Below are 21,919 nucleotides of genomic sequence, written 5' to 3' on the forward strand. Positions count from 1 at the left end.
AATGAACAGCAGCTCATAGAACTAGAAGAAATCAAGTCAGGTATGGACATTTCGTATATTTATTTAATAATATGCAACAGCAAGAATCTCCCCACAAATAAGTTACTTATTCCAAAACAGGTAAAAAAGAAACCAAACATTTATAAAGGACAGTATGGGGGATCTCAACTTTATAGATACAATTAATTGGTATTTAGCTGTACATTACATAGTTTACAATGCCATAAACAAACAGTTTGAGTTTCGCTCAAATAGCAGAACATCACATGCAAATTGTCAGGGAGACAAACTAGTTTATGGGCAGACAATACAGAAGTTAAACCATGAATGAAGGGCAAACAATGTGTAATGACAAAATTAAACCAAAATGGCTCCAAAATATCTACCAAAGTAGAAATCTACCTCTAGCCCATTTTGTTCATGTATTGTTCTGCCAATGGCACTTCTGATATTTTAAAGAAAACAAAAACAAATTGCATAACAGAAAAAGTATTTATACAGTTCAATTAATGAAAAAAAAAACACAACTTTTCCCCAGGGGACCTGCAAAAACAAAAGTATAAAAAGGAATCCATGTTTGTGCAAAATAGTCCCTAATCATATTTTTTTAAGTTCCAGACATTCAACTTGTATTATTGAAAACCTAATTGAAAAAAAAAATAAATAAAATATACAGAGTTGAACATCTGATGCTAGGACTCAGAAAATGAGCTCACCATATCAAATTCGGCCACTGCCCACAAGTCGCTGCATACCCCCCCTTCCTCTCTGTCCACGATAACCACCACGCATCCCGCGACCTCGGAGGTAGCGACCTGGCACTCCAAAGGTCTCTACATTCCGCTTCCTCTCTTCTGCCCATGTGGTGCGTCTAAATGACCAAAATAAGATGCAGGGCAGGAATTTGTTTAAACTTCAGTCTGTTCTTTCAAGTCAATGACAAATTGACTTGATTCTCATGATCTAAAGTTATTTCATCTTGACAGGTTTACATAAAGGTGTTGGGCTGTGTTCCAGAAATACGTTTTATTACCCAGTAGGCCTACCCTAATTTTAGCATACATATCAATGGGTCAATTTAAACCCAAAATAATGTTAACATACCTCGATTTCATCTCTGAGGAGATGTTGTCAAAGAAGCATTTGGCCTTGTTGTAGTAACAGTTAGGTCCAAGAGGATCCTCCTCCACAGTCCCTTCACCAATTTTGAGTTCAGCCTCTTCCACTTCCAGCTTGTCCTCTTCACCATTATTCTTCACTTCTGTACAGAACAAGTCAAAAAGTGAAGAACATTTAAGGCAGTGGTCCCCAAACTACGGCCCGCCACCTTATTTTGGGTGGCCCCCCAAAACATGTCTGTGGTATATAGCATCTGGCCCGCACGGGACATCCGTAATTCCCCTGTTCATTCTCTATGGCGAGTCTTAACACACATGATACTCTTTTTGTCCACTGATGGTTGTTTTGGCGCTGTTTTGCGTTTGCCATCAAAACGGAATGAACCTACCTGAAAACAATGTAAGAGGCCTATGCTGACTGCATCAGTGCTCAACGTATTCTAAATTTTTATCAATTAATTGTTAATAACTAACTTCTATTCAAGTCATATTTCTGGGACTTTCTGGGATAATTATTTCTATTTTTTATTTAGCCTACTCTTCAAATGTTCATACAAATTCACAAAGTTCTCATCAGGTGAGAGAAAGTTAGAATGGTGGTCATTTCAGATGTTATTGCCAGCACTTCATAAAAATCCCCTAGTTTGAGAACTTTAAATTATTTGTAGGATATTGCTTGTTCACAACTTGACAAGAGTTCACACATTTTAAATAAAATATACTTTTGGGACTCCCTGCTAATACTTTTGGGAAGTCTTTTTATTAGTATCATTTCATTTGAGCTACATTTTACATGGCATGATGACAATATAAACACAGCTAACAGTCCATTACATGTAATCATTGGCTACTGCAATATTGCAGTAGCCAATGATGTAATGGAATATTCAACTAAGGTAGACTGTTGTTCACAGCACTAAGCTATTTATGGTAACTGATATACTCTCTGGCCCTCTCTTAGAGCCAAGCATGGAGTCTCTGGCCCTCTGGTCCCAGGCATGGAGTCTCTAGCCCTTTCTTAGAGCCAGGCATAGTGAGCTGGCCCTCGGAAGAAAAAGTTTGGGGACCACTGATTTAAGGCAACTGTATGAGTGATTCATGCATCTCAGCATTTCTAAAACTGTTGCAAGTTGTGCAGAGTCTGTAAAGTCAAACAAACCTTTAACGTTCAGCTTTTCTTGGATCTCCTTTTCAATGTCTTCTTTATTGAATTGTGCATTGGCAGTTTCAAAATCAAAGTCGGACTCAAATTGGAGGGTCGTTGGTTTGGAGCTAGAAGCGCTCATCTTGCCTCTGCCACGGTTCCTCGATCTGCGGGGTCCTGTTACAATTTTAGAGCCATGACAAAAATTGAGAACAAATAAGAAAAAAATACTCATTAAACCCATCAACCCAACCCAGGGTTAAGAGACAGGCCGACAAACACCTTGACGTCTCCTTTGTGGTGGCCGATTCTCATCATTTGCCTGCCTTGGTGCTTGTGCTGGACTGCGCTGTGCAGCAGAGACATCTGTGGAAAGAATGAGCACAAAATCAAAACTGTGCTGTAAATATTGTCAATTACAAAAAAGCTAAAAGTACCAGTACTGCACGTAAGCAAACTGCACCATGTCAAAACGAGACATCGTGACATGAATGGCAGGACTGGACCAAGAGCAGACAAAATTCACTCACTGCCTTGCCCCGAGGACCTCTGGGTTTGAGGGCTTCCTTGTCCACTCCGCACAGGTCTACCTCCATCTCGTCGCTGAGGTTGTGACCCCAAAACACCCTTTTTCTGAGCAGTTTTCTGTGCCGCTACTGTCTGGACAGCCTGTTCGACCATTGGGCCCCTTCTGACTGGAAAGCCATGAGTCCCTGCACCTGTTGATGAAAACGAAACACACACAAGGTTGGTCCACTTTATAATACACAGGAGATGCTAGGTTGGTCCACTTTATAATAAACCCCAGTTGCTGTATTAAACAAGTGTTTAACTGACCCTCATACACTTACCCAAACCCATTGCCGCAGCATAGTGCTGATTTAACAGGGAGCTTGCAGCAAGCTGGCTGTACGAGGGCATCATGCCTCTGTACGGCGAATATGGTGCCGGAGAAGAGTAGGCCCCTGAAGCGCTGCCAATGGATGACTAAGAAAGAGAAAGTTTGAAAGGATCTTTGCATCAGCTCACTCAACAAAAGATGTGAGAAATTAGAGCCACTAATGGCCAATGGTTAGAGATGTTTGAGGCCTGTCCAGAGGCATGCCATGTGGGTGGGTGTGTGCCATGCTGTGTGTCAAAGTGGACCCAGCAACATTTTGATCCTTTTACAAACCTGAACTATGGCAGGGTCTTGTGGTAAACTATGGTGCAGTTTTGGAGGCTCACAGACAGTTATGTCTTTTATGTCACTGCCTCTGAAAATGATGTATTCATAGATTTCATCTCTTGGAGGTGCAGGTCTATCTGTTGGCCTTCCTTCGGTCCCAAATGACCTAACTGAAAATAAGCAAATAGGCAGGAAGGAGTTCAGGGCACAAAATGTCCACAATATACAATCCAAACATATCCAACATAAGCTACAACAAGCTGTTGAACACTAACTGGCTACCGTCAAAAACAAAATAGTAGATAGCCTAATACGACACATTTTTAAAAGTCTACGGCTGAACAACTCACCTTTTGCCAATGCCACAGTTGAATTTTCGGTATCAATCGTGTATAGCGTGCCCTCATACCGTATCTGGGCCTTTGATATGAGGCTGATTTTACTACCGATATAAGGAGTGCCCGTGCTCATGGTTATTCAGTCGTCTACTTGCTAGGCCTATATTAGAATGGTGCTGAACAGAAAGAGTTTAGTGGAAAGCTTGTAATGTCTGTATCGTAACAAAAACTACATCTTCAGGCTACACAGAACCACGCTGTCACATGATTCCCTAAACTGCGAAGAATTTATAGGAACCTCGTCAGATCAGGTTTGACACGCCTGCTCATCAGATTGCACCTGTGGCAGATTAGAAAAATGGGTCTTGGGAATCCTTTTTCCCGTATGCTCTCTTGCAGTGTCCCCCCCCATGTTTCATATTTAATCATTATTCCCAAACGGAGTAGAATGAAATTGCCGTTATTTTTACCTAATTATTTAGAACCATATATGTCTGCCCCAGAAGACAATTATGGCAGTTTTTTGCTCAAACTTCGCTCTAACTTTTATTGCCTTCACATGTTTAGACGCTATGCCAAGTGATAGACTACTGGGGGGGGGGGGGGGGTAGGCTATTTAAATAGGTCGTCGCGTCAACTGTTACAGTGTATTGTCCTGCGCGTGACATTGTTTCAGATGAAACATAAAATCAAATTTGTAACATCAGACAAACTGCACGTACGCCTGTGGGAGGGCACAAAAAAAGTCTAATTCCATGGAGGCGTCAACCGCCGGTGAGTTCTTGCTCCGGCTGACAGTTGCGCCTCCCATGCATGTACTTGGATGGCTGCAGTCGCACGAATGGCGCCCTCGTTCGCAGTTAGCAGTCAGTTGCTGCCTGACCACGGAAGGGAAGGAACAACGCAGCCATCTTGAGGACAAGTCTAAACATCGAAAAAACAATATATATTCTTTCTGACGGCATATGCTTCGCCTAAACACGAACAATATGCATAAACGACTAGTGTTGTTCCAGTAGAACGCGGTTCTGCTCGAATGTAGTGCCTCAATTCAGTTTAGTCCCCTTATCTATCGAGCAGTCGATGGCACTGAAATGCATTCAGAATGCAATGTTCAGCCATTTGTCCCACTCTTTAAATCTAGCCATAACCAATCACAGTAGCCCGGAATCTCTGTGTCAGTGACGATTTACCCAATCGGCGCATGCGTCTTACGAGCGAGCGTAGCTGAGTAAAGATGGCGGCGGGCTCCGATTTGCTGGATGATGTTTTCTTCAACACGGAGGTGGACGAGAAAGTAGTTAGCGATATAGTTGGGTCTTTAGAGTCTGAGCTTACTGGATCAGGTCACGGAAACTCAGCGGTCAGGGTTCAAGGTGTTGGAAACCACATCAATAACTCGTCTGGGAGTGCTAATTCCAGTGTCCAGGACAACAAAATGGGACTTGCACAAGAGCTTGTAAAAGCAGGTAAGGTACAGTAGCTGGATAGCTAATTTTGGTCACGTTGTTTTGCTGTTTTCGTTTCTCAGTAACATACGTGAAAAACTAAAGCTTATGATGCAATCGATTACTTTCAGCTTTGATGTGTTCACATATAATGTTTATTTCTGCTTTTAAAGGCGCCGGAGTGCCAGGGGGTGTCATTAATAATACGAGGTCCCAGGGTTCAACTATGGATGCAGCAGTGGGGACCACATCAGCGGCTGGGTCGGGTATGCAAGTGGAGATTAACCAAGGCAAAGCAGGGGCTGGCAACGCTGTTCTTACGGCCATTCCTAACCATGGAGCTGGCTGTGGACAAAAAGGGACGTCTGGCATGCCAACTTTGAATGGAAGTAACGTGGTGATAAACTCTCACAGTTCAGGAAGTGTTCCCGCTACCCCAGGGACAACAGCGAGCTCAATCAACAGTGTCAGCAGCACCGTCCCTGCTGTCACAGTTGTCAACAACGGACCTGGCTCCGTGGTGAAAGGGCAAACAATAGTTTTACCTACTTCTTCTAGCACTGTAATTCAGACATCTTTAATGAACACACAGAATGCGGTCACTTCGACTGTGATTTCTTCTCAAACTTCATGTTTAACCACCGGACCCACCGTCACACTAGTGAGGCCGCCTATGCAATCGCCCGGACCGGTTACCACGCAAAATGGGAGTAATAACTCAGTTTTGACTGCAAACGTCAATGTTGCGCACTTGGCACTCTCGAATACTTCAACACCTGTTAGTTCTGTCCCTCAGATCAACAAGTCGGAGTCACCGAAAACTATTATTCAAACGACGACTCAGACCGGGTCTCCCACTGTTGTTGCGAGTCCAGGAAACCTGACTCTAGGACAGACGATGCAAAGCACACTGCAGCCCGGTACAACTGGAACTGTTTCTGGAGTTGGAAAAAGCCCAATTTTGCAAAATGTGACGAGAACTTCTGTTCCGACCACTATCACTGCCAGTCCAGGTGGTATACGTGCGATTGCCCCTCAAGTGCTGGCTCCTAGGTTACCAAATACTCAGCAGAGTCAGCCAAACATCCAGAATATCCAGCTTCCTCCAGGTAATCACTCACAAATCACATTAACATTGATTTACTTATAATTATTAAGTTATAAGAATCTAAACTCTGACCATCAACACTTGTTTTAACGGTGACATTTTATGTAACACGGTTGCAGTAGCGCACTTACTTTATGCTGCATGCACGCCCGCGCACCCGCAGTTAGACATAACCTTAAACAACCTCCGAAAGTAGTTAAAGTAGATGTAAGTTTTTCGTGACAACATTGCCAAAGCAAGGGCATCGCTTTGGCCATAGCAATTTGCATCAGAAACGTTTTACACCTTGTTCCCGCTAAATCTGACAGGTCACTTGTAGAAGCAAACATGAAAGGGAATCTTCCCCCTTCACTGTTATGTAATTCATGTATGTGCATGGTTAGTAGAGTTGGAGAGCATTGATTATAGGTTAACAGTATTTTTAAAATAAGTTGTTAATCGATGGCCCTGGTTCGGAGGTAACACAATTTCTAAGCAACATTCTGTTAACACCATGGGCTCATGCCACATGCACTTACCTGGGTCCAACTTAATACTGTGTAATGAGAAACGTGGAAGCTGCTTGTCATGTCTATTTGTGAGATGGTGCCAGAGCATTGACATTCTTAGATGCTATGTATTCCAAGTTTGTAAGTTAGAATGCTGCCTGACCAGTAAAGTTGTCACTTACACATCTAAACTGAATGCTTTGTCTTAAAACCAGTTGTATCAGGTGATCAGTTTAATGTGCTAATTGTCTTTGTACATTTGCTGTTTATGTGTCCTTTTAGTGATTAGACCCAATCACTTTGTTTTTGGCTTGGTCTGTTTCACTCATCTGAAGGGTTGCTTTGAATATGAGCTGTTATTTTAAACATTCTCGAGCACGCAAGCACTCATTGCTTTCTTCATAATGTCTAAGTGTGCTTGGCCTGTGGACCTTAGTGACATTGTCCTCTGTGATATGGCTTTACTTTATCTGCCTTTCCCCACAGTGCTCTGAGAGGCCCCCTGTCTTCAGTAGTGGCTGTGATTACAGCCACACTGATTGTCTTAGTCAGTCAGTGCTTTAGTGCAGTGATGAGTCAGTTGTGTGCTTTGGAGTCTAGGGCCCCTGCTGTGGAATACAAACGGAATAATTACATGTATCTCACTGACCAGGTTAGCAGGGCGACTGCAAGCCTACAGGGAGGGTCCAGATTAAGGGAGATTACTTTGATCATATCCACATAGTCTACCAAAAAAAGTAATAAAAAACTTGGTTAGTTAATTTGTAAAGAAAAACAACAGACCTTTTTTAAATGAATCTTAATGTTTGAGGTAAATGATGAGTAATGTATGAGGTACTTCCTGGGGCTTTTAATCTGATGTATGGGAAGAGTAATCTTTACAACCCCTCACCTTGTTTGACGTGTGTCTCTGTGCGTGTGTACGTGCGCGTGGGTGTGTGCATGTCTGTGGACATGCAGGTATGGTTCTGGTGCGCAGTGAGAGTGGACAGTTACTGATGATCCATCAGCACACGTTGGCACAGATGCAGGCTCAGTCCCAGGGTGCCATGGCAACACGACCTGCCACTCCCACGAGCTCTCCACCTGTTCAGATCACCTCTGTGCAGGTAAGATGAGGATTGCCAAGACCACACACCTACCCTCGTTTTTGTTTCTTACTGTCCAATTCTACTGGAAAATCGCTCAACAGCAACTTTTATATAGCGCTTTATCAAGGCACCCGAAGCACTTTATAGTGAAGGGGGAACCTCACACTAACCACAAACGATGTGTAACACCAGCCTGGGTGATGCACGGCAACCATAATGCTCCAGAACACTCACCACACACCAGCTTGAGGTGGAGAATGAGGGAATGAATGAATAAGCAGGTTACACAGGGGGATGATTAGGGGGCCTGATTGAATGAACCAGGTTGGGAATTTAGACCAGGACCCCGGGGAACCCCCTACTGTTTGCAATAAGTGCCATGGGATCTTTAATAACGGCAGTGAGTCAGGATCTCGGTTTATTGTCTCATCCTTTGGATAAATACCCATCATTGCCATTAATCAATTTGTGTTTGTAAGTGCATATAGTCTCCATTTTGCTCTGATGATGGCCAAGATGTTGGCATGTTTGTTATTGACTTGGCCAAAGATAAACATGTGAAATGGAGATGAGTCCAGGTTTATTGATGTTGTCTGTGCAAACTCAATACCTTTGTGTATTTTAGGTTTAGCACCACACACAAAGACTGGGAAGGTGCATGCTCTCAAACAAATAGCTTCTCTATTAGGGTTTCTGTGTCTTCCTGTTATGGTAGTGTTTTTGGCTTACTCTGTTTCCTTCATACAGTCACCCATGTTCACTCTCTTATGTTTGCCTCTCTCCCTCTGTCCCTCCCAGGCCCCCGGCACTCCCATCATCGCTCGCCCAGTGACCCCCACGACCATCATCAAACAAGGCTCCCCAGCTCAGACCACTGTGCAGGCCACCACCGCACTCCAGAGACCTCCAGTCCTGCAGGTAAGTCCCACACGGCTGTGTGCTTGTTGGGCTGGACACGTCAACAGCAGAGATGGCACACAGTGTTTAGTCCATTACCAGTGCTCAGAGTGGCTGGATACGTGCTGACGTTAACAAAACAAAACAAAACAAAAAAAACATGCAATATATGACAGCTAACTTGCGGCATAACCAACCTTAATCCTTCAGAACATCATGTTGGGTACGGGCACTGCCCCCACTGTCGGAACGCCACCCCCAGTGCAGCCTGGGAAGGCGGCGGCTCAGAAGGTAGTGGCGCCCAGAGTCCTCGCTGCTACAACTACGGTGAGAGAGAGGGCGATGTGATGCACTGTCTGTGCCCAAACTGTTGTTTTTGGTGTAAGGGTTCTAATCTTGGGCATTAGCAACCGGGTGTACTAGCCTTGATCGTTTACTGGTTAAAATATGTCCCATCGTGTTTCGATGCCTGTGTTAGTGACTGAGTGGGAGGAGCGGTTGAAGTCAGAGTTTTCTCTCGGCTGGCTTCTCTGCTTTGTTTCCTATCAGTGGCTCCGCAAGGTTTTCAGAATGGTGTTGGACTGATGTCTGTAAAGACTGTCCACTTTGCTTGTTGATAACTGTGTTTACCGATGCAGATGCATGGCACGGGCTCTGTTATGGTTCTTGTGTTGCTCTCTTGTATTGAAATGCGTGCCCTAACCAAGCTTACTGTCACATTGAACATCACCACCTGTTAACTCTTAGAATGCTTTCATTGAACAGCAGTTGACCTGGCTTCCCTTTTTTGACCTGTCTTGATGTCCCGTGTCTCTGTCCGCGCCTTCCTCTTTCTTCCCCCTTTTTCTGCTTCTCAGGAAACCCTGGAGAATGTGAAGAAGTGTAAGAACTTCCTGTCCACACTCATCAAGCTGGCGTCAAGCGGGAAGCAGTCTTCGGAGACGGCTGCCAACGTGAAGGAGCTGGTCAAGAGCCTCCTGGTACGTCCTGCTTTACGTCTCCTGCTGGCTCTGCTGCTCGTGCAGATGGTAGCCGTGGGAACAAGCCAAACAGCACCACATGATGTGAACCTCCAGCACCAGGATCTAACTGAGGGTACTGATTGGCTGCCTTGCTGTGTCTTGTGTCCCCCACAGGAGGGGAAGATCGAAGCGGAGGACTTCACCAGTCGACTGTACCGGGAGCTGAACTCCTCCCCTCAGCCCTACCTCGTGCCTTTCCTCAAGGTAAGCTGGAGTGGACAGCACCCTTTGCATTGCCCAATTTTGCAGTGTCCTCTGTCCTTTTCCATTCTCTGAACACTGCTGACCTCTGTTTTATTACTCCAGCTGTAATCTAGCATACAAATGTTTTAGAAGCGTTGCATGTATGTGTGTGTGTGTGTGTGTGTGTGTATGTATGTGTGTGGAGCCAGAATCTTTATTGCTCTGCTAAATGTGTGTGCACAATTTGACATTTGGCTCTGGCCAATGTTGTCATTGCAGTGATCTAGAGGATATGTAAAGACAAACAAATGTGAATAAAGTGCCATGTGATATTTGTTATGTGAATGTATAAGAATTGGAATGTGATGTCTGAGGATCTATGCATTACAGTATTTGTCTATGTCATGTCATTTGTTCTTGTTTGGATATTGAAAGAACTTCAAGGACAATAGCTGTTAGGAGGCTTTCCCAAGTAAATCAATAAGCTCAAATGAACTGTCTGTTTTAGTGGAGGGGGGAGTGTGATGTGGTCGCGGATTCAGCACAAAAGCCTCTAATGGAGTGTTTAGTCAACTGTCCTAACTGCACTTCCAACCCCCTCTACCACAATACACACAGACGTTTAAGCTGTCTCCCTACTCCACCCCACCTCTCTCTGTCCTCCCTCTTCTGCAGAGGAGTCTCCCAGCCTTGCGTCAGATGACCCCGGACTCGGCCGCCTTCATCCAGCAGAGCCAGCTTCAGCAGCAGCAGCCGCAACAGCAGTCGCAAGGCCAGCCGGCCGCCCAGCCCACCTCCACTGCCCTCACCGCCGTGGTGCTGGGTGGCTCGGCCGCCACCCAGCGTGCCGCCATCCAGCCCGCCCCGGCTGCCCACATAAAGACCGCCGCTGGCACCGTTGCCATCACCACCACCCCGTCGCCGCATCATCCGGTCATCAGCTTGGCTCAGACGGGCCAGAACAAGACCAACCTGGTGAGAACACACATACACACACATGCATGATTATGAAGGAGCTGAAAAGGGAAAAGTTCACAGTGGCACAGAAATGATGGGTCTGGTCATCCCCTAGCCTGCGGTATCAAGCGTATGGAGTATTAAAAAGTTTTAGCATCAATTTTACACTTTTTTTGTGTTCGGTTGTCATACAAGAGAATCAGCTATTTTTTTGTATAATTAACTGTTCAGGTTAATCCAACTACAGAAAGCAGGAAGGAATTCAGTGTGTGTGTGTGTGTGTGTGTGTGTGTGTGTGTAATCCTACAGCAACCCCAACAGCAGGGTGCCCTGCGGCCCCAGGTGACCATCGCTCAGACCTCCATGGTGACCCTCAGGGGCCAGCCGCACAACCGCATGTTCACTCCCCAGACGGTCGTCAAACAGCTCTCTGCAGGTAATAGTACAACTCTCAGCCTCAGGCAAAGTGTGTGTGTGTGTGTGTGTGTGTGTGTGTGTGTCTCATGTTTGTCTCTGTTTGTATGTATCCAATTCTTTGTGGTTATTTCCTGTGCTAGAGATGCACCAATATGGAATTTTAGGGCCGATAACCAATATTTATCAGTTTGTTGTGGCCGATACCGATACGATAACCGATAATATTACTCTTGAAATAAAATTGTGAAAAAAAAATAATTGGGGACAGCATTTAAGAAGCATTGTTTAATTGCAGTAATTTTACCTACCACCATAACTCATAATAGACCTCAATGGTACAGCAGTCAACAAAATAGCAGAAGCCTAGACCTATGTGTGGTTCCTGTCCTTTAAGTAAACGTGACGTCAGTGAATTGTGAGTGAGTGGCCAGCGACAGTGTGTGAATCGTTTTCATATCTATGAAGTAAACGCTCAACGCAGATAAACGGCTAGAAGCTGGGGACCAAATCAGAGTTTGTGAGGGAAACTTATGTATAGTTTCAACGGCGGGTAATTGTATAAATCTGCAACTCCTCTGATTGTAGCCTATCTTGTGTCTGTCTGTAGGCCTACTCTTTTGTGCACAACCTGCTGCAGCAGAAGTGAAAGGGGTTAGCCCCGAAGGTCAATAACTTATAATGACCAGTCTGGAACTGTAGCAGGAATGGTTAACATATTTCTCGGTATTATTACAAAACCCAAGCGAACAAAATGCAAATATAATACTAAAATACAATTTAGAACTACTTATTTACTGACTCGTCCCACCAAGAGTTTGTTTATTTGTTATCCCAACTAGCGCGGTAAAGTGCAGACACAAAAAGAAAATTCTCTCTGGGTAGGCTGAGCTCCGCTCTGCTTAGGTTAAACCGTATCATTCACGAGAGGATTTTGGGCTGCACAGATTCAACGCAGATAGTGTACATCCACACAGCTGACATTATTTTGAAGAAGTAGCTAACCAAGCTCAAGTAGCGTGTAGCCAGACGGGCCTTACGTAGTTGGGAAATTAGGGCTTTAAAAGATATTGGCCGAAATTCTGTTGTGAGCACATCTGAAGACATCTTTGTCTAAAGGCATTTCAGAATTCTGCCGCACTTTTCAATGTCATCGTTTTCTCAGAGCTGTTTGATGCTAAGACAACTTTTTAATTGCTCTCCGTTTTGTAGTCATGTGACTATTTCATTTACTGTGAGGCCTCTGAGATGGATGCAGAAAATGTCCTTTGACTCTGTGTCTCCTCACAACAATAGCATGTCCTCAGCTCCAACCAGCATACATACAATACATCACCCTGAATGGCTGTGTTTCATTGTGAGCACTGACTGTATCTTGCAACATAGTATTTTCTTTGTCTGCTGTTCTCACCTATTAGAACAAGGAGACAGTAGTAATTGGATCAGCGTTGCCTCCAATCTGTCACTGGTTCAAGGGCTCATGAAACAATGTTGCAATGTTGCACTGGGGAAACGCTGCCCTCTGTTGGTCAGTGCTGGGTAGTGGTGGTGATGGAATCATCATGCTCTCTGGCAATGAGTAATACTTAAATCATGCTTGCTCACACTTTCCAGCTTTGTTTCCTCTGTGGTTGTTTCATACGGCATTACATTTCTCTCTCTCTCTCTCTCTCTCTCTCTCTCTCTCTCTCTCTCTCTCTCTCTCTCTCTCTCTCTCTCTCTCTCTCTCTCTCTCTCTCTCTCTCTCTCTCTCTCTCTCTCTCTCTCTCTCTCTCTCTCTCTCAGGCTCTTTGATTAGGCCTGGTCTTGCCCCTGGAGCTAAAGTGGTGTCCATATCGGGCCAACACACTCTGGCCTCAGCTGCCCAGAAAAACAAACAGAAGGAGGCAGGTGGAGGTTCCTTCAGGTCAGTGAAGCACAATCATAACCCTCTGGGCTCCCTCGTTTGGTGGTGACGTTTTAAAATGCTTTTTTTCGCATGTGCTCACCTCCAGTCCCATCAAATATATGTTTCAAATATTAACATGATATTAATTTTAAGTAGATGAGTTGATGCACCTGTTGCTAGCCGCTAATGTGTATACCAATGACTATATTCAATCATTGGTTGATACATTGATTAAACAGTGAGGTCTGACTGAAATACCACACAAGACACTGGTCACTGTTGTTGTTTCATCACTGAGTGAGCGTTAAGAGTCAAAAAACAGTTGAAGTTTAGAGTCACTTTGTAGTTTGCAAGTTTGGTTTGGTTTTTTAAGTGTGTTTTTCAACTATTATGTGCTGATACCCCTGATACTGTGTCAGCACATTAAATCTGGACATGTGTCATGAGTGCTTCCATATCTTCTTCATTGTTGCCTCCTCTTTTTGGAATACAACATGTGGTAATCTGCCTCGCATAGTCAGATGGCATGTTACTTCTGAAAACAATTTTAGTGAAATGTGGATTAATCTAGCCTGGGAATACCCATACAAATTTTTGGCAAATTTGGGATTTGCTCTGCAGGTCCATCTGGCCAAGAGGCCATTGAAGCCCATTTCCAATGACCCTAAAACACGGGCACGCAAATACAATCACTAATCCGTCGTGGACATTTCTTTGAGTAAGTGGTTTTAGAAGAGATCCCGCACACTGTCCATTCCGCATGAAAATATTTATTAGAATAAAACACAAAGTTTCGGTCACAGACCTTCATCAGGAATTTACCTGATGAGGGTCTGTGACCGAAACGTGTTATATTCTAATAAATATTTGCATGCGGAATGGACAGTGTGCGGGATCTCTTCTAAAACCACTGATCTACGACCTATGGTCATCTCTGACGCGCCTATCCCCAAAAAAGGTGTGCAAAAGCTTTGCCACTTTTTGGAATTGACTAAGCAACTGCATTTAAAACCTTCGTTTACAAGATTGCTACACTTCTGAAACGATTTGGTAAGAGTTTAATGCGCTAATTTAAGTTTAGTTTCACTGCTGATTCCTTTTCCAGACCCACTCAATTGAGAAGGGTCTGGTGTTAACAGGGCTAGGGTTAATCAGGAATCAATGGGAAATGTCAACAGTAAGATTGGGATGCTTGTAGTCTACAGTTGCCTCCAAAGAGTGTGTGTGAACGAGGGCCTTTACAATATGTGCCGTGTTTGCGACTGACACAAGCCAATTTACACTTTGTCACTGAATCCTGCATCATGCTGTAGAATGTGAAATAGGCTTCAATGTTGATCGGCTACTGTGGGAAATTTCTTACCTATGAAAAAACAAAAAGATACCCGCACACTATTCTTTAAGCTCCCAGAGAGGTTTAATAAGCTACAACGTTTCGACCAGAGGTCTTCGTCAGGTCTTCTTACTATAGCACAAGGACTTAAACACCTTCTCTGTGTATGTCTGAAATTTAACCATGCTTGTCCTCCCTGCAGAGATGATGACGACATTAACGATGTGGCCTCCATGGCCGGGGTGAATCTGTCGGAAGAGAGCGCCCGCATCCTGGCCACCAACTCTGAGCTTGTGGGGGCGGTGACCCGCTCCTGTAAGGACGAGGCCTTTCTCTTCACGGAGTCGCTCCGACGGAAGATGCTGGAAATCGGTGAGGCTCGGTCATAATGCAATTCTGAGGGGTTGCACTGTTGCACTTCTAAGAGTTGTTTTTGTGAAGAGGGTCCTGCAGTAATGTTTAGATAAACTAGATTGACAAAAGTATTGGGGCACCCACTACATCATCGAATTCATGTTTAGCATTCAGACCCACTGTCACAGATGTATAAAATCAAGCACCTAGTCATGTAGTCTGCATTCACAAACATTTGTGAAAGAATGGGTTGTTCTGAAGACCTCAATGAGTTCATACATGGCATTGTCATAAGGTAGCCTGGAGGACCAGACCCAATCTGAAAGATTAAGGGTTCCTGATTCCGGACTTCGACGCAATTGGATAACACTACGCCTGTCATCTGTTTAGCTCGCTTCTCATCAGATGCACAGATATGATTGGTTCCCCGCGATGCAAGGGGCAAAAGTTATGTGCATCATTACTTGTTGCCCGAGTTTCTCGCTGAGCAAATGCTTCTGCGAGAACTCTGGATTCCCAGGGTAGTCATAAGGTGCACAAACCAAGGTTCACGAAGACATGGATTAGTGAGTTTGGTGTGGAGCAACTTGGCTTGCCCGGTCAGAGCCCTAACCTCAACCCCACTGAACACCTTTGGGATGAACGGAAATTACAAGCCAGGCCTTCTCGTCTTGCATAAGTGTCTGATCTCACAAATGCTCTTATGGATGAATGGGCAAAAAATCCCACAGACACACTTCAGAAATCTAGTGGAAAGCCTTACCCTAAAGAGTGGAAGCTGTTGTAGCAATCATGGATTTCTAGATTTATTTCTATTCATGGGTTTCATCAGGTCCCTTCCACAGGTGTATAAAATCAAGCACCTAGATTATGAATGCAGACTGCATGGTGCTTGATTAATACACGTGTGTTAAGAGACCTGATGAAATCCATGAACATATTTAGGATCGGATGCCCTCAAACTTCTTGTAGTCTAATGGCCAGGTGCCCCAATGCTTTGTCCATATAATGTGTAGTATGCCATTTCTGATAGACTGTGATTAAAACATGTTCTTCTCCTGTAAGACTGCCTCTCTTCTGGGTTCTTTTGTTCTCATAGAACATGACATGCAGTCAGTAGATGGGCAGTACCAGGTATAGGCCTGTCATAATAATGGCATTATTAACTTATAAACTTATCATGTGATATTCAGACATGAACTTGATCTTACCTTGATGTTATCCATTGTGTTTAGATCTATCAGGGTTTCTGCAGGGCCTTAAAAAGTCTTAAATACATTAACATATCACACACTAGGTCTTAAATACAGGTAGATCTTAATTATGCTTAATTATGTTGTTTCTCTCTATACTTCAGATACAGTATAGCACAAAATAATAACATTATATTAAGATATGTGGTGGAACTGATAAGTGATACAAACTGTAGCTTGTCTAGAAGTCCAGAGAACAAATTTATTTACTTTGCTAATAATTCTGGGCATGATATCAGTCATAATAGTTGTAAAATGGTCCTAAAAAGTCTTAAATTTAACTTGTTGAAACCTGCAGCAACCCTGATGTATGCTTGTTAACATAAGAATGAATATTGCAAGCATTGTTGTCTCTCTGTTTGTCCTCTTGTAACATCCATTTGTGCCAATTTGTATTTGAACACAAGTGTCTTTTCTGTTACGGCACACCCTATGCATGTCTGTCTCTGGGCTCTATGCAGGGCGGAAGTATGGCATCTCAGAGCTGGGCCCGGATGTCATCAACTTTGTGTCTCACGCCACCCAGCAGCGGCTGCAGAACCTTCTAGAGAAAGTGTCCGAGGTTGCCCAGCAGAAAAATATCTCTTATAAGGTGAGCCACAGGAACACTTAATGCTGTTGCTAAAATGTGAAAGATTAAAGAGAATCCTTAGAGAGTAACCTAAGGGTTATTCAATTTCTCTCACACACTCACTCTTACACACACTCACCCTCGCTAACTTCTCTCCACCCACCTCTCCCTTTCTCACTGCCTTTCTTTCTCTTTCTCTATCTCTCTCATTCATTCACTCCCTCACTAATCCTTTCTCATTTCTCCTTTCTTTGTGTGGCCTTAGGAGGAGGAGCGGTATGACCAGGTCAGTGACGTCCGAACGCAGCTCAAGTTCTTTGAGCAGCTGGATCAGATGGAGAAACAGCGGAAGGAGGAGCAGGAGAGGGAGATCCTCATGAAGGCTGCTAAGGTAAAGGGCCTTGGCCATACACTCAACTCGTTTCAACATGGCATTTATATGAGTCAACAATTTTAACTTGACTCGACTCATGAAGGTTGCCAAGGTAAAGGGCCTTGGTCATACACTCAACTAGTTTCAACATGGCATTCAAATAAGTCAACAACTTGAAGTCTACCATTCCCTAAAAAATAAATGACCCATGAAGGCTGCCAAGGTAAAAGGCCTCACTTCCCCCTCTTTCACTCTGTGTTAATTATTCTATGTTGTGTCTTTTTTAAGTCTTTTTAATCATCCTATTTTATGTACTTTACTTTTAACTTTTATTTATGCTTTTGTTTATGTAAAGCACATTGAATTACCCATGTGTATTATATGCGCTATATAAATAAACTTGCATTGCCTTGGCTTTAGCCATACAATAAGTCAACGCTTTTAAAAATCCCTATCAAGTATCCTAAAAATGGAAGTTTACCATTCCTTGGTCAAATAAATGCCACCTAGTGGTTAAAAAGAGAAATTATTTTTTCAGATAAGTAGGAATGACTCTCTACTCTTCTCATTCCTACAGTCGCGGTCACGTCAAGAGGACCCAGAACAGCTCCGGCTCAAACAGAAGGCCAAAGAGGTAGGAGGATGTCTGGGTCTTATCCAGCTTCAGTCTGTCATCGCAGTTGATCATCATGGACAATTCATGGACTAAGGAATGTTCTGGCTTCTTGCAGATGAATCTAATTCCAGTGCTATTTAGTGACACCGATGTGTCTACGTTTAGCCATTTTCCACCGACAGAGAACTGGCTCCGTTCCCGTTCGCGAACCAACATTTGAAACGTTCGGAGCATTTCGACCAAACAAAAGCCGGTTCAGAACGTGGCACCTTGGTTCGGAGCTTGAACCAGAAAATATTTGTTTTTTCCTGCGAACCGGAGTGGCCGTGTCATTGTGCCAATCAGAGGGGAGAAGGCTAAAAGCATGAGTTTTCCGTCCATATCAACTGTTGCCATGAGTAAACAAAACAAGTCAACTAGCCATAGACTAAATGTTGACTAACATTTTAAACAGTTAAATTCTATTGTTTTAACTGTTCATTCTCCCATTTATGCATCTCATTAAATTTGTTCTTTTGCATGCAACACTCATTGTTGATGACTCATCCTTGGCTCAGTTCAAAACTGGTGGAACGGTTTCTCTGTCGGTCGAAATACGCCCCTTGCGAACTCCATGGTGTAGGAGTAACCTTGGGGACCATGGCTTGGTTTTGATGTGTAGTGCTGAGTGTCTTCTCTGTTTTCTTGCGACTCAGATGCAGCAGCAGGAGTTGGCTCAGATGAGGCAGAGAGATGCGAACCTGACTGCCTTAGCCGCCATTGGGCCCCGGAAGAAACGGAAAGTAGAGTCCCCTGCCAGTGGAGCAGGAGCAGAGGTTTGTTTGATTCTCTCTCTCTCTCTCTCTCTCTCTCTCTCTCTCTCTCTCTCTCTCTGTCTGTCTGTCTGTCTGTCTGTCTGTCTTTAGCGCTTTCTTTCTGTCTCTCTTTTTGTCTGTCTGTCTGTCTGTCTCTCTATCTCTCTCTCTTTCTCTTTCTCTCTCTTCAAGCCTTAGCAGAGGTTTAGTGGTTTGTGTACTGTATGTCTTCTCACAGTGTCATTCCTCCATCGTCTGCAGGGTTCGGGGTCCGGCTCGGCGGCGTCGGGAACATCGGGGGCCAGTGGCTCGAGGCAGTTCACCCGCCAGCGGATCATCCGGGTCAACCTCAGGGACCTGCTGTTCTGCCTGGAGAACGAGCGCGAGACCAGCCACTCACATCTCCTCTATAAGGCCTTTCTCAAATAGCACCATCTGTTTTCCCCCACGGACCCCAGTCACTACCACCACCACCACAGCCCCAGCCTCGGTTTTTACTCACCTACATCAGGTCCCAGGCCCACCCACCCTTATCTCTTGTCATGGCCCATTCAGGAATCTAAAAGGGGACCTGGGTCTCCCCTCACTGAAAAACAGAATGAGAGAAAGGGGGGTAGAAAACCCAGAAACCCATACCCCCTACTCCTCAAGGCAAAAAAGAGAGCTCACTTAAAAAAGGTTAAGCAGTTGGGTCCTCACCTTTTAAGTGCAGTTGACATCACCTCTGTTCCCTACACCCCTCTTCCTACAATATTTTTTTTGTTTAAGCTCACATTGTTGGGTTTTTTAATTTGAGTTTTATTTGTATTTTATTTAATTTTATTTTATTTTATTTGAAGTAGAGTGCTTCCTGAGAAGTCTCCATCTGATGTACACCTTGGCTGAGTTCCCTGTATGTCTGCTTCGATGAGGGTCTCCTGACAGGACACCCAGAGGGGCACTGCGCTCTCTCTTTCTCTCTCGCTCTATAACCTGCTTCCTCACTCAACAGCCCAGCCTTGAGCAGACTGAGGGTTACAAAACCTCCAGCAAACAGGCAAGCCTGGCACGGGGAATCTGCAGGATGTCCTACTGCTTCTTAACTTCTGATGGATTAACACCTTTTTTAAAAAAAAGAAAACAAAAGTAGAAAAAGAGAAACAAATGGATAAACAAAACATTTTTTTTTTTTTTTTTTTTTAATTAAGTCGTCGACATGAGTCTATTCACAAAGAGTAAGCGCCTTTTGTTGGACAGGCTAGTACATGAAAATTGAAGAGACTTCACTCATCATGTCAAACTCACTCGTTTTATAATCCTACTAATCTTGTTCAGAGTCACGGTGAGGCGAGCTAAGGGACAGTTTTTATATTCAGCCCTTTTTCTACGACATTTCAGAGCCGACAGATTCTTTTAACTGGAAATGTTTTGTCTTTTTTTAAACTAAGTTGCCTTCTTGCCAAAATAAGCCATATAATTATTATTCTGTATCTTTTCTCTGAAGGCTGAGCAATTAAGCAATTTTCTTTCTTTCTTTCTTTCTTTCTCTCTCTCTCCTCCCTGTCTTTCTCTTTTCTCATCTCTCATTTCCATCTGATGTAGCATCAGTCTGATTACTCATCCACAACACAATTTTCCAGTTTGTTCTCACATTTTGCGTTGGTCTCTGATTTGGCAAGTTTATTTAATCGTCTGTTTTGTGTGATGTTTAACCTTTTTGTTGCTAATTCAGTTGTAATGATTATTTATATGTTGGTGCATTTTTGGTTTTGTTTGGAGATTATATATAAATATATATTCACATACACATGCGAAAGTATACCTAATGTATATATGTAATCACCACAACTCCTCAAGTTCCCATTGCATGGGGCAGGATGGCTCTAGTCCACTGTGTGAACGTTTAAAAAAAAAAAAAAAAATAAGCAGAAGATGAATGAAATGTGGAAGACAAGCCCTAAGATTATTTTAATACACAATAAGAAATGTTGTTAAATCATGAACTTTTCTGACTGCACTGTCCCTGGATGGAGATTGACTGCCTCTTTCGGTCAGGCTGTGTCTTTTCAAAACTTTGGCAACAGAAGAGAACGAAACACCCCCACCGCACATACACCCCACCCCACATCCATGATCATGGACTGCATCCTCTGATGGATCAGATTTTGCAAATCAGACTATTTAATTGCCAGAGGGGGAGGGGGGTGGGGCTGTTTGTACCTATTTTTTTAGCGCACATACTAACTGGTTCCTTATATATTTTCACAGGTTATATTGTATGAAACGTTGTCTATGGATAAAGCTTTTATGATTTGTACATACTTCAGTTAGTTTTTCATACTGTCCGTGATGAGGTGATTCTTCATGAACAGAACTGATTCTTGCTCACTGTCAGACTCCTGTCAATTAGTCAGTATTGTCTTATTTTTCGAGATGATCACCTTGGTAACTGTTACGACCCCCCCCCCCCCGCCTCCCTTTCAGAAAGAAGACAAACAGTGAGATGATGGCCTAAAGTATGTGTATTGATATCTTGTAAATTTTGCACAGCCACTTGTTAATATGTAAATATTTTACTTAAAAAAGGTTTTTAATTGCTATTATTTTATAGAGGATTGAAAGAGAATGGTCTCCTTCATTAAAACAAAAAAAAAATGTCTGCATGAGTGTGATTGTCAACTTTAATTTAAAAGAACTTACTGAATATCTACTTTCTCAGCCAGACTGAGATTGATTTATCTGAATCAAACGATAGTTAACAATAACTTTTTCTAAAACGCCTTTCTAGTGTGATTAGATGCCTCACAGATGCTGTGCAATGCATGGTAATACTTGAAATGATGTGGTCTATTTTCGTCTTTTTTTGAGGAAACAAAACCACATACCTGAACTTTTATTCTATTTTTGTATGTGCCATTACAATTCTACAAATGTTTTCTTTGGCAGCAGTTCATATTCCAAAACTGAATTTGATTGCCCAAAACTCTAGATTTTGAGGGATGCCTGATTCTAAAGCCCTAATGTATAAGAATTTCACCAAAAAATGCCATAACATGCTTCCTGTTAGGGCTGTCAAAATTAACGCTTTAATTGCAGCGATTAATTTTGAAATGCATAACTACAAAATATAACGCAATTAACCCAATGTGTTTACCTATTTCCTTTGTGGTGGGCTGATGCCATATGTATGTGAGGAGCTTGTAGGTGAAAAGTTTCATTTTATCAGTGATCAGTGCTGCCTACCACCACAGCATTATGCAGGAGGGAGGGACCAACATTTAGCCAATAAATAGTAGCTTTACTGCAAACTGCTTTTCACTCTTGTTAGAGAACGTTTACAATGTCAAAATGCACAAACAGCATGTTGCATAAAGATGATACT

General features: G+C 43.3%; 2 protein-coding genes across 4 annotated transcripts; one reads left to right on the plus strand and one right to left on the minus strand.

The window, feature by feature from the left end:
* Window positions 1-45: 45 nt before the first annotated feature.
* Window positions 46-4,056, minus strand: lsm14b (LSM family member 14B). 2 transcript variants are annotated; one of them, XM_042097299.1, is made up of 9 exons: window positions 3,781-4,056; window positions 3,437-3,600; window positions 3,114-3,249; window positions 2,793-2,981; window positions 2,545-2,628; window positions 2,278-2,439; window positions 1,105-1,261; window positions 717-871; window positions 46-543 (listed from the first exon to the last, which is right to left on the minus strand). In XM_042097299.1, exons 1-8 carry the CDS (start codon window positions 3,899-3,901, stop codon window positions 721-723), a joined length of 1,164 nt encoding a protein of 387 aa, XP_041953233.1. In that variant the 5' UTR covers window positions 3,902-4,056; the 3' UTR covers window positions 46-543; window positions 717-720. The 2 variants fall into 2 exon arrangements, with proteins under 2 accessions (XP_041953233.1, XP_041953232.1); XM_042097298.1 differs by having other exon boundaries at window positions 46-871.
* Window positions 4,057-4,295: 239 nt separating this feature from the next.
* LOC121713039 (transcription initiation factor TFIID subunit 4-like) lies at window positions 4,296-21,024 on the plus strand. 2 transcript variants are annotated; one of them, XM_042097296.1, is made up of 16 exons: window positions 4,298-5,237; window positions 5,390-6,325; window positions 7,773-7,921; window positions 8,702-8,821; window positions 9,011-9,127; window positions 9,658-9,780; window positions 9,937-10,026; window positions 10,681-10,980; window positions 11,272-11,398; window positions 13,162-13,282; window positions 14,800-14,969; window positions 16,666-16,796; window positions 17,041-17,166; window positions 17,726-17,782; window positions 18,460-18,579; window positions 18,820-21,024. In XM_042097296.1, exons 1-16 carry the CDS (start codon window positions 5,006-5,008, stop codon window positions 18,985-18,987), a joined length of 3,087 nt encoding a protein of 1,028 aa, XP_041953230.1. In that variant the 5' UTR covers window positions 4,298-5,005; the 3' UTR covers window positions 18,988-21,024. The 2 variants fall into 2 exon arrangements, with proteins under 2 accessions (XP_041953231.1, XP_041953230.1); XM_042097297.1 differs by lacking the exons at window positions 17,726-17,782; window positions 18,460-18,579; window positions 18,820-21,024 and adding an exon at window positions 16,051-16,085 and having other exon boundaries at window positions 4,296-5,237.
* Window positions 21,025-21,919: the final 895 nt, after the last annotated feature.

Source organism: Alosa sapidissima, chromosome 7, assembly GCF_018492685.1.
Source record: "Alosa sapidissima isolate fAloSap1 chromosome 7, fAloSap1.pri, whole genome shotgun sequence".
Classification (NCBI taxonomy): domain Eukaryota; kingdom Metazoa; phylum Chordata; class Actinopteri; order Clupeiformes; family Clupeidae; genus Alosa; species Alosa sapidissima.